Genomic DNA, 12302 nt, shown 5'->3' with positions numbered 1-12302 from the left:
ACGGGACAATTTACAATGACCAATTAAGCTACCAACCGGTAATTCTGCTCAGATGTCTTATGGCCTTTTGGAGAAGGGGATTGAGAAAGATGATAAACCAATGATAATGGACTGGTGGAGCAGACACGATGGGCTGAATGGTCTAATTCTGTTCCTATGTCTTATATGTTGAAGTTGAAGTTGAATTATCACTCAACCATACATAGATATAACCAAATGAAACAGTGTTCCTCCAGGGCCAAGGCACAAAACACATCAAGCAACTCGTTGATAGGGTAAACCTGTAGTACCTGCTATGTCTTGCAATTGTAAATAAAGATGTAAAGGACGAACAATTGCACCTTTAGTTGGACCCGGAGAAGCCGATGCGTCCAAGTGCATGGCCATCTTCCCAAGAGATGGCCTTGTGGGAGATGCTACAGAATTAATGTCTATCTTTATCCATTTGTATCTATATACAGAAGACAGTTGCTAAGCGGATATTAAATCATTCATGTCTAATTCTGTATAACGTTCATTAATGTTGTCATAGCCAGGGGAGGTAATGGGGACAAGCTCCCACTACCTATTAAATGCTCCCAATGGCGTTCATCTCAAATAGCCGCTGACAACCAAGTCCAGCTTCTGGCCTTCATGTGTGGCTTAGCTACTAAGCCCGGTGGAACCGTTTCTACTGACAAGAGAAGGGACAAAGGCTGGTCTTAAAACCAGTCGCTTCAGGCAAATGATGCTCATTACCCATGGTTGGGAGCTAATCTAGAAGAAGGAAAACTCTGATCTCAAACCTATGCCGTCTTGCGGCTATATCCACTCATGAGGAAGGCTTTGGGAATAAACCCAGAGGGTAAATCTGGAGCTGATGTTGCTAAGCCAGTCCTACGTTGAGTTCAACGCTGACTGGTACCTCCTGTGATGCTGTGGTACCAAACTGTATCGGTCTCTGCTGTTCCTTTGGGTTCATCAGCTGTGTGGAGAGGGGGAGCCTGCTACATATTGTACACAGCTTGCTCCCCATATTGTACTGCCCTGGTTATCTAGATATCTAGACAGCAAGGATGCACCTTGACTGACGGAGGCCTCAGAATTTTGTATAAATATTGCTTGTTGAGGTAGAAAACTTTATTTAACAGTATGTACCTCACAGTAACTGCAACATTCACTTATAGACAGCTGACACTAAATGGGGGCAGAATGGGGGAGGGGGGCCGGATGAAGTTAAAGGTTGTAATGTCCTACCTGAGGCTGTAGAAGGCAGCAGACATCAGGATTTCATTATGGATGGCAAGGCCCATGAAACGTGGCTCGTGGTAGGTCGATGGCACTGTGCGTACGGAGTAGCACAGATAACTGCCCCAACAAAGGAAGATGAACTCAGCTATCAACACAGAATGCAGAAAGATTTTGGGTTATCTAGAGAGCCCAGACCTTGTTCTTGTCAGAGTAGAGGAGGTCACAGGACGGATACCGGTCCCCTCAGCCCAGCCAGTCCATGCCAACCGGGCATCCCATCCAGCTAGTCCCAACTTCCTGAATTTGGTCAATACCCCTCCAAGCCACCCCCTCCTCCCATGTACCCATCCAAGAGCTTCTGAAATGATACTGTTGTATCTGCCTCAAACACTTCCTCTGGGGCAGCTCCTTCAATATATGTGAAAAAGTTGCTGCTTAGGGTCTCTTTAAAATCTTTCCCCTCTCATTCTAAAGCTATACCTCCAAGATTCAGACGACTCTACCCTGGGAAAAGACTGTTACCATCCACATCATCTGGCCAAACACTGCTGATAACTCAGCCCCTCAAGTCCTAGCAATATCCTCAAATCTTTTCTGCACTCTCCTCGCCACTCTCTGCCCCTGGCACTCCTTCTCTGCCACCTGTCCCACACCCCTCCCTCACCATTCCCAACATCCTTTGCTCCCACCAGATTTACAAACTCACTCTCCACTCCACATTTTTCAAATACAGTGTTGTGTGCAAAAGTCTTGGGCATCCTAGCCGATAAAAAGTACTCCCCCCCCCCGGAAGTTTTCATGTTCTATTGTTTTATAACATTGAATCACAGTGGATTTAACTTGGCTTTTTTGACACTGATCAACAGTAAAGACTCTTTCATGTCAAAAGTGTCAAATTTCTATTAATTGGTCTAAATTTATAACAATTATTAGCAACAAAATAATTGATTGCATAAGTATTCACCCCCTGTATTTAGTAGATGCATCTTTGGCAGCAATTACAGCCTTGAGTCTGTGTGGATGGGTCTCTATCAGCTTTGCACATCTGGACACTGTGATTTTTCCCCATTCTTCTTTACACAACTGCTCAAGCTCTGTCAGATTGCATGAGGAGCGTGAGTGAACAGCCCTTTTCAAGTCCAGCCACAAATTCTCAGTTGGATTGAGGTCTGGACTCTGACTTGGCCACTCCTAGACATTAACTTTGTTGTTTTTAAGCCATTCCTGTGTAGCTTTGGCTTTATGCTCGGGGTCATTGTCTTGCTGGAAAACAAATCTTCTCCCAAGTCGCAGTTCTCTTGCAGACTGCATCAGGTTTTCCTCCAGGATTTCCCTGTATTTTGCTGCATTCATTATACCCTCTACCTTCACAAGCCTTCCAGTGAAGCATCCCCACAGCATGATGCAGCCACCACCATGCTTCACGGTAGGGATGGTGTGTTTTTGATGATGTGCAAGGTTTGGCTTATGCCAAACACAGCATTTAATCTGATGTCCAAAGGGCTCACTTTTGGTTTCATCAAACCATACAGCCTTCTTCCAGCTGCCTTCAGAGTCTCCCATATGCCCTCTGGTCTTCTAACCGAGATTTCATCTGAGTTTTTTTCAACAGTGGCTTTCTCTTTGCCACTCTCCCATAAAGCTGCGACTGGTTAATTACCCGAGCAACAGTTGTTGTATGCACAGTCTCTCCCATCTCAGCCACTGGAGCTTGTAACTCCTCCAGAGTTGTCATAGGTCTCTTGGTGGCCTCCCTCACTCATCCCCTTCTTGTGGAATCACTCAGTTTTTGAGGACAGCCTGCTCTGAGCAGATTTACAGCTGTGCCATATTCTTTCCATTTCTTGATGATTGACTGAACTGTACTCCAAAGGATATTCCGTGACTTGGAAATTTTCTTGTATCCATCTCCTGACTCGTGCTTTTCAATAACCTTTTCGTGGAGTTGCTTGGAGTGTTCTTTTGTCTTCATGGTGTAGTTTTTGCCAGGATACTGACTTACCAGCAGTTGGACCTTCCAGATACAGGTGTATTTTACTACAATCAATTCAAACACCTTGACTACATACGGTGACCTCCATTTAACTAATTATGTGACTTCTGAAACCAATTGGCTGCACCAGTGATGATTTGGTGTGTCATATTAAAGGGGATGAATACTAATTCAATCAATTATTTTGTCTTTTATATTTGTAATTAATTTAGATCACTCTCTGGAGTTCTGTTTTCACTTTGACACAGGAGTCTTTTTCTGTTGATCAGTGTGAAAAATGCCAAGTAGCCTTGCAATATATTTAAAAATTCCCACAGGGATTCAGCCCCTGATCCAAATTATACTGTGCAAATATTAATCCAGGAACATATTGCACAGAAAGTCTCATGTCTGGTACATTTTAAATAAATCATTGTCTTTTTTGAAAAAGGAGATAAGACACAAAGAGGATTTTGTATGCACCCAGCTTATTGCTGAGAGTCCTGTGTTTAGAGGTCAGGGAGATGCAGGTGAGTGGGGATGTCTACATCGCCACCAGTGCAGTGGAGACTGCAGGAAGTGAAAACATGTCTCCTGGCCATCACCATCATCATTCTGCGCTGTGTCGTATGATGTCGGTGATCATGGTCTTTTCATGACCATGATTGTTCTTGTCAAATTTTTCTACAGAAGTGGTTTGCTATTGCTGCCTTCTGGGCAGTGTCTTTACAATAGGGGTGACCCCAGCCGTTATTTATTGAGATACAGTACAGAATCAGCCCTTTGAGCTGTGTTGCCCAGCCTAAATATGGGACAATTTACAATGACCAATTAACCTACTAACTGGCATGCTTTTGAACTGTGGGGGGAAGCTGGAGAAAACCCACACAGACACAGGGAGAACGTACAAACTCCTTACAGACAGTGGAGGGAACTGAATCCAGGTCACTGATACTGTAAAACACTGTGCTGACCACTATGTTATTGTGCAGGCCCAATAAACTCAAACAGCTCACTGGTGTTTACCCCACCATTCGTTATATGCTGTGTTGTACGATGTGGGAGATCCTAGTCTCTCCATGATGGTTCTTGACAATTTTTTCTACAGAAGCAGTTTGCCATTGGCATCTTTACAAGATGGCTGACCCCAGCCATTATCAATACTCTTCAGAGATTGTCTGCCTGGCGTCAGCGGTCACATAACCAGGACTTGTGATCTGCACCAGATGCTCACACGACCATCCACCACCTGTTCCCATGGCTTCATGTGACCCTGATCAGGGGATTTGGGGGTGCTAAGCAGGTGCTACACCTTGCCCAAGGATGACCTGCAGGCTAGCGGAGGGAAGGAGCGCCTTACATCTCCCTTGGTAGAGACATATCTCCACCCTGCCACCCCCATCCTGGATCAACCATGTGCAATGTGAAAAAAAGATTATAGTCCTGCTAAAGGGTTTCAGCCCAAAACGTCAACTGTACTCTTTACCATAGATGCTGCCTGGCCTGTTGAGTTCCTCCGGCATCTTGTATGTGCTGCTCAGGTTTCCAGCATCTGCAGATTTTCTCTTGTTTGTTATAGGGCTTTCTTTCGACCTATTCACAGGTGGCCCAGTAGCGTGCAGATGGTAACCCGTACGTCACTGGAATGTGAAGGAAACCCGAGCACCAGGAGGAAACCCACACGGTCACGGGGAGAACGTACAAACTCCTCACAGACAGCAGCGGGAATTGAACCTTGATCACCGGTACTGTGAGAACGTTAATGCTACCATGCTGCCTTAAAGTACAAGTGAAAATTCGACCTGTGGCAGTGATGAGATTTGAACCCAGGTTCGCTCAGAGACTGGACACTAAATCCAACGTTCTAGACCACCTTGCCAGAGCTACGAAGAATAAGTTACGAGAATATTGACTATAGTTGGTGTCCGTGATTCTATTTGACTTCAAGTCTGGCCATTATCTTTCAGGCAATGAAAAAGCTTTTATAACAAACACAAGAGATTCTGCAGATGCTGGAAATCCGGAGCAACACACACAAAATGTTGAAGGAACTCAGTAGGTCAGGCAGCATCTACGGAGAGGAATAAACAGTTAATGTTTCAGGCCAAGAGCCTCCATCGGCACTGGACAGGAAGAGGAAAGAAACGAGAATAAGAAGGTGGTGGGGGGTGGGGGGAAGGAGTACAAGCTGGCAGGTGATGGGTGAAGCCAGGTGAGGGGGGAGGTGGGTCAGTCTGCGGGGGGGGACATGAAGTGAGAAGCTGGGATGTAATAGGCATTAAATGCAAAGGGTTGAAGAAGGAATCTGATAAGATTTATAACAAATTCCTGCATCTGGATGGTAGGAAGTGGCGAATGTTGTATCATTGTTCAAGAAGGATAACAACGATAGATCAGGGAACTACAGGCTGGTGAGCCTGAGTTCATTTGTAGGGAAGTTACTGGAGGGAATTCTGAGGGACACAATCAATACTCTTCAGAGATTGTCTGCCTGGTGTCAGTGGTCACATCACCAGGATTTGTGATCTGCACCAGCTGCTCACACGACCGTCCACCACCTGCTCCCATGGCTTCACGTGACCCTGATCGGGGGGCTAAGCAGGTGCTACACCCTGCCCAAGGGTGACCTGCAGACTAGCGGAGGGAAGGAGCACCTTACACCTCCTTTGGTAGAGATGTATCTCCACCCCACCACCCCCATCCTGCATCAACAATCACTAGAATAGTTAAGAGCTGATGAGGAATAGTCAGCATGGTTTGTGTGTGGGAGGTCATGTCTGATAAATCTTTTGGAGTTTTTCAAAGGGGTAACTATGGAGATAAATGAACAATGAATCCATGAACACTACTTCACTATTTCTCCCTCTCTTTCTGCCTACTTGTTTAATTTTTTAATATATCGTTTTGGTGACGGGGTGGAGATAGTTCTCTACCAAAGGAGGTATAAGGTGCTCCTTCCCTCTGCTAGTCTGCAGGTCACCCTTGGGCAAGGTGTAGCATCTGCTTAGCCTCCCCCACACCCCCAATCAGGGTCACGTGAAGCCACGGGGGCAGGTGGCGGACGGTCGTACGAGCAGCCGGTGCAGATCACAAGTCCTGGTTATGTGACCACTGACGCCAGGCAGACAATCTCTGAAGAGTATTGATAATGACTGGGGTCACCCGTCTTGTAAAGACACGGCCCAGAAGAAAACGATGGCAAACCACTTCTGTAGAAAAATTTGCCGAGAACACATGATCGCTCACATCATATGACACGGCACATAACAAACGAATGAATATATACTTGTTATTGCAACTTATAGTTCGTTTATTATGTACTGCTACCACAAACCAACAAATTTCACCACATATGCCAGTGATATTAAATCTGATTCTGATTCTGAAATGAAGGTAGAGCAGTGGATGCTGTCTATATGGACCTTAGTTAAGCCTTTGACATCTGGAAGGCTAGATCACGTGGGCTTCAGGGGGAACAAACGAGGTGGATTCAGTATTGGCTCGATGATAGGAAGCAGAGTGTGATGGTTGAAGGTCAATTCTCCGACTGTGAGGCCAGTGACTAGTGGGGTGCCCCAAGGGTCAGAGCTGGAACCTCTGTTCTTTCTTATTTATGAAAATAATTTTGATGTGAACGCACAATTAGCAAGTTTGCTGATGATATTAAATTAATGGGTCTTGTTGATAATGAATTGCAAAGAGATCTTCATCATTTAAGGAGATGGCTCACTAAGTCCTTGATAAGGCCGCACTTGGATTTCTGTGTATAATTTTGGTCACGTTGTTATAGGAAAGACATAGTCAAGCTGGAGAGGGGACAAAGAGCTGTACAAGGATGCTGCTTGGACTAAAGAGCCTGAGTTGTAAGGAGTGGATGTCTACACTTGATCTTTATTCCAAAGAGTGTGAGAGAATATGGGGTGACCTCACAGAGGTTTGTAAAATCATGAGGGTATGGATAAGGTCCTCCAGAGCTGAGGAGTCCAAAACCAGACAGCACAGATGCAAGATAAGAGGGGAGAGATTTAAGTCACCTGAGATGTAATCTCTTTACTCAGAGGGTAGTGAGTAAAGAAGTGTTTGAGGCAGATATAATTGCAACATTTAGGAGGCATTTGTATAGGCTCATGGAGGGTTATAGTCTAAACATGGGCAACTGGGACTAGCAGGAAGATGCTGTGGTTGGCATGGACCAGATGGGCTGAAGGGCCTGTTCCCCTGCTGTATTACTCTATGACTATCTATAGGAGGCAGGGGATAGATTCTTCCCAAAGATGAAGAGTATTCTAAAGGGAGGGTGCAGCAACAGTGGCTGACAATGGATGTCAAAGACAGCATAAAAGCAAAAGACAGGGCATAGAATAGAGCAAAAATGAGTGGGAACTTAGAGGATTTGGAAGCTTTTAAAAACCAACAGAAGGCAACTAAAAGCCATAAGGAGGGTAAAGCTGAAATATGAAGATAAGCTGGCCAATAATATCAAAGAGGATACCAGAACTCTTTTCTCAGATATATAAAGAGTAAAAGAGAAGTGAGAGTGGATATCGGACCGCTGGAAAATGACTCTGGAGAGGTAGTAATGGGGGACAAAGAAATGATGGACAAACTGAATAAGTATTTTGCTTCCATCTTTACTTTGGAAGACAATAATAGTATGCCAGAAATTCGAGAGTGTCAGGGGGCAGAAGAGAGTGTAGATGTGATTACTAAGGAGAAGGTGCTTGTGAATCTGAAAGGTTTGAAGGTGGATAAGTCCCCTGGACCACATGATTGTGGATGCATTAGAAATGATCTTTCAGGAATCACTAGATTCTGGAATGATTCTGGAGGACTGGAAAATTGTAAGTGTCACTTCATTCTTTAAGATAGGAGGGAGACAGAAGAAAGGAATTATAGGCCAGTTAGCCTGACTTCAGTGGTTGGGAAATTACTGGAGTCCATTATTAAGGATGCGGTTTCGGAGTATTTGGAGGCACAAATGATTAAATCGGCCAAAGTCAGCATGGTTTCCTTCAGGTGAAATCTTGCCTGACAAGTCTGTTGGAATTCTCTGAGGAAATAACGGGCAGGATAAACAAAGGAGAGTCATTGGATGTTGTTTATTTGGATTTTCAGAAGGTACTGCACATGAGGCTGCTTAACAAGAGACCAGGGTATTACAGGAAAGACACTAGCATGGATAGAAGATTGGCTGACTGGCAGGAGGCAAAGAGTGGGAATAAAGCAGGCCTATCCTTGCTGGCTGCCAGTGACTATTAGTGTTCCACAGGGGCTGGTGTTGGGACCACTTCTTCTCATGCTATATGTCAATGTCTTGTATGATGGTTTTGTGCCAGGTTTGCAGATGATATGAAGATAGGTGGAGGGACAGGTAGTACTGAGGAAGCACAGTGTCTGGAAAAGGACTTAGATTGGGTAAAGAAGTGGTAGATGGAATATAGTATAGGGAAGTGTATGGTCATGACTTTGGTAGAAGGAATAAGGGTACTTTCTAATTGGGGATAAAGTTCAAAAATCAGAGGTGTAAAGGGACATGGAAGTCCTTGTGCAGGATACCCCAAAGGTTAACTTGCAGGTTGAGTCTGTGGTGAGAAAGGCAAATGCAATGTTGGCATTCATTTCAAGAGGACTAGAGTATAAAAGCAAGGATGTAATGCTGAGGCATTTACAAGGCATTGGTGAGGACTTATTTGAAGTATTTTGAGCAGTTTTGGGCCGCTTATCTGAGAAAAGATATGCTGACATTGGAGAGGGTTCAGAGGAGGTTCACAAGGATGTTTCCAGGTATGAAAGAGTTAATGTATGAGGAGTGTTTGATGGCTCTGGGCCTGTACTCGCTGGAATTCAGAAGAACGAGGGGGAATATCATTGAAACCTATCAAATATTGAAAGACCCAGATAGAGTAGATGTGAAGGGTACGTTTCCTATAGCAGGGTAGTCTAGGACCAGAGGGCACAGAGAGAGTGGATGTGGAGATGATGTTTCCTATAGTGGGGGAGTCTAGGACCAGAGGGCACAGAGAGAGTGGATGTGGAGATGATGTTTCCTATAGTGGGGGAGTCTAGGACCAGAGGGCACAGAGAGAGTGGATGTGGAGATGATGTTTCCTGTAGCAGGGTAGTCTAGGACCAGAGGACACAGATCGAGTGGATGTGGAGAGGATGTTTCCTATAGTGGGGGAGTCTAGGACCAGAGGGCACAGATAGAGTGGATGTGGAGAGGGTGTTTCCTATAGTGGGGGAGTCTAGGACCGGAGGGCACAGATAGAGTGGATGTGGAGAGGATGTTTCCTATAGTGGGGAAGTCTAGGACCACAGATAGAGTGGATGTGGAGAGGATGTTTCCTGTAGTGGGAGAGTCTAAGACCAGAGGACACAGATAGAGTGTATGTGGAGAGGATGTTTCCTATCGTGGGGGAGTCTAGGACCAGAGGGCACAGAGAGAGTGGATGTGGAGATGATGTTTCCTATAGTGGGGGAGTCTAGGACCAGAGGGCACAGAGAGAGTGGATGTGGAGATGATGTTTCCTGTAGCAGGGTAGTCTAGGACCAGAGGACACAGATCGAGTGGATGTGGAGAGGATGTTTCCTATAGTGGGGGAGTCTAGGACCAGAGGACACAGATAGAGTGGATGTGGAGAGGATGTTTCCTATAGTGGGGGAGTCTAGGACCGGAGGGCACAGATAGAGTGGATGCGGAGAGGATGTTTCCTATAGTGGGGGAGTCTAGGACCAGAGGGCACAGAGAGAGTGGATGTGGAGATGATGTTTCCTGTAGCAGGGTAGTCTAGGACCAGAGGACACAGATCGAGTGGATGTGGAGAGGATGTTTCCTATAGTGGGGGAGTCTAGGACCAGAGGACACAGATAGAGTGGATGTGGAGAGGATGTTTCCTATAGTGGGGGAGTCTAGGACCGGAGGGCACAGATAGAGTGGATGCGGAGAGGATGTTTCCTATAGTGGGGAAGTCTAGGACCACAGATAGAGTGGATGTGGAGAGGATGTTTCCTGTAGTGGGAGAGTCTAAGACCAGAGGACACAGATAGAGTGGATGTGGAGAGGATGTTTCCTATAGTGGGGAAGTCTAGGACCACAGTTAGAGTGGATGTGGAGAGGATGTTTCCTGTAGTGGGAGAGTCTAAGACCAGAGGACACAGATAGAGTGGATGTGGAGAGGATGTTTCCTATAGTGGGGAAGTCTAGGACCACAGATAGAGTGGATGTGGAGAGGATGTTTCCTATAGTGGGGAAGTCTAGGACCACAGATAGACTGGATGTGGAGAGGATGTTTCCTATAGTGGGGAAGTCTAGGACCACAGATAGACTGGATGTGGAGAGGATGTTTCCTGTAGTGAGGGAGTCTAGGACCAGAGGACACAGATAGAGTGGATGTGGAGAGGATGTTTCCTGTAGTGGGGGAGTCTAGTACCAGAGGACACAGATAGATTGGATGTGGAGAGGATGTTTCCTATAGTGGGGGAGTCTAGGACCAGAGGACACAGATAGAGTGGATGTGGAGAGGATGTTTCCTGTAGTGGGGGAGTCTAGGACCAGAGGACACAGATAGAGTGGATGTGGAGAGGATGTTTCCTGTAGTGGGGGAGTCTAGGACCAGAGGACACAGATAGAGTGGATGTGGAGAGGATGTTTCCTATAGTGGGGAAGTCTAGGATCAGTGGACACAGATAGAGTGGATATGGAGAGGATGTTTCCTGTAGTGGGGGAGTCTAGGACCAGAGGACACAGATAGAGTGGATGTGGAGAGGATGTTTCCTGTAGTGGGGGAGTCTAAGACCAGCGGGCACGTCCTCAGAATATGAGACATCCATTTAGAACAGTGATGAAGAGGAATTTCTTTAGCCAGAGAGTAGTGAATCTGTGGAATTCATTGCTCCAGAAGGTTATGGAGACCAAGTCATTGAGTATATTTAAAGCAGAAGTTGATAGGTTCTCAATTAGTAAGGGTGTCAAAGGTTACAGGGATATGACAGGAGAATGGGTTTGAACGGGATAATAAATCAGCCATGATGGAATGGCAGAGCAGAGTCAATGGGCTGAATGGCCTAATTCTGCTCCTATGTGTTACGGTCTATGGTCTTATATCCACACTGACACAGTCACTGTCCTCCTGTGTTCCCATTTGCCCTGCTGCTACCTAGAAGAGTTCCTCTTGCCAAGAGTCACAATGTCACTTTAATCATCTCCTGTCAGAGTCACCTTATGTTCAGATGCTCCTGCACCGAGCATCACTTTATGTACGGTGAAAATCAGTCTAAGTATTTAAGCCTATGTTATACAGCCACACTCAGTTACCTGTACATTGTGTTTTGTACGATTGCTTTCATATTTATATTTCTGTGTTTTTGATGCATATTGTGTTATTTTATTCTGTACTGGATCCAGAGTAACAATCATTTCATTCTCCCCTACATTCATGTACTAAAGACTGACAAGAATTTATTTATTGAGATACAGCATGAAATAGGCCCTTCTGGCCCTTTGAGCCACGATGCCCAGCAACCCTGTTTAACCCTAGCCTTACAATGACAAATTAACCAACAACCCGTATGCCTTCGGACTGTGGGAGGAAACCAGAGCACCCGGAGGAAACCCATGCAGTTACGGGGAGAACGTACAAACTCCTTACAGGCAGTGTCGGGAATTGAACTAACCGCTATGCTACTGTGCTGCTAGTTGAAATAGCCTGAATCTTAAAGAGGTCGTTTGACCTGCTGACAAACAGGCAGAGGATGGAGATGTGCACAGGCAGGAGAGATTAATTTGCAATGGCATCATGGTCAGTACAGACATTGTGGGTCCCTGTGCTATTCACTCCAGAACACTTGTTGTTCAATGGAAGAGAGGTGAATGATGGATGTTTCTGTTTAAGGCAGACAAAATAAGTGAATTGAAATGGAAAAGTGAAAATAGAGATAGAAAAGGATGGTATAAACACTATAAAAATCTGTTTTTATGAGTATTGTATATCCCTTCTCTGAAAAATTGCTCAGTGCCTCATACACAATGACAGAGCTACATGACATGTGAATAAATCTGAAGATCTGTGGGAGAAATAGAATGTGCAGATTAAAATGATGA

The 12302-nt window shown here is 45.3% G+C and overlaps 1 protein-coding gene across 1 annotated transcript in view; it reads right to left on the bottom strand.

Annotated features, from left to right (window-relative positions):
• The window catches only part of LOC140741503 (uncharacterized), a 218847-nt gene that overhangs the window by 36692 nt on the left and 169853 nt on the right, over window positions 1-12302 (bottom strand). Inside the window, exon 8 of the mRNA XM_073071780.1 lies at window positions 1237-1375. Within this exon, the coding sequence (XP_072927881.1) occupies window positions 1237-1375 (139 nt within the window). The remainder of the gene's footprint in view (window positions 1-1236; window positions 1376-12302) is intronic.

The sequence above is a fragment of the Hemitrygon akajei genome, chromosome 18, assembly GCF_048418815.1.
Source record: "Hemitrygon akajei chromosome 18, sHemAka1.3, whole genome shotgun sequence".
Taxonomy (NCBI): Eukaryota; Metazoa; Chordata; class Chondrichthyes; order Myliobatiformes; family Dasyatidae; genus Hemitrygon; species Hemitrygon akajei.
This window is presented reverse-complemented; position numbering and strand designations above follow the sequence as displayed.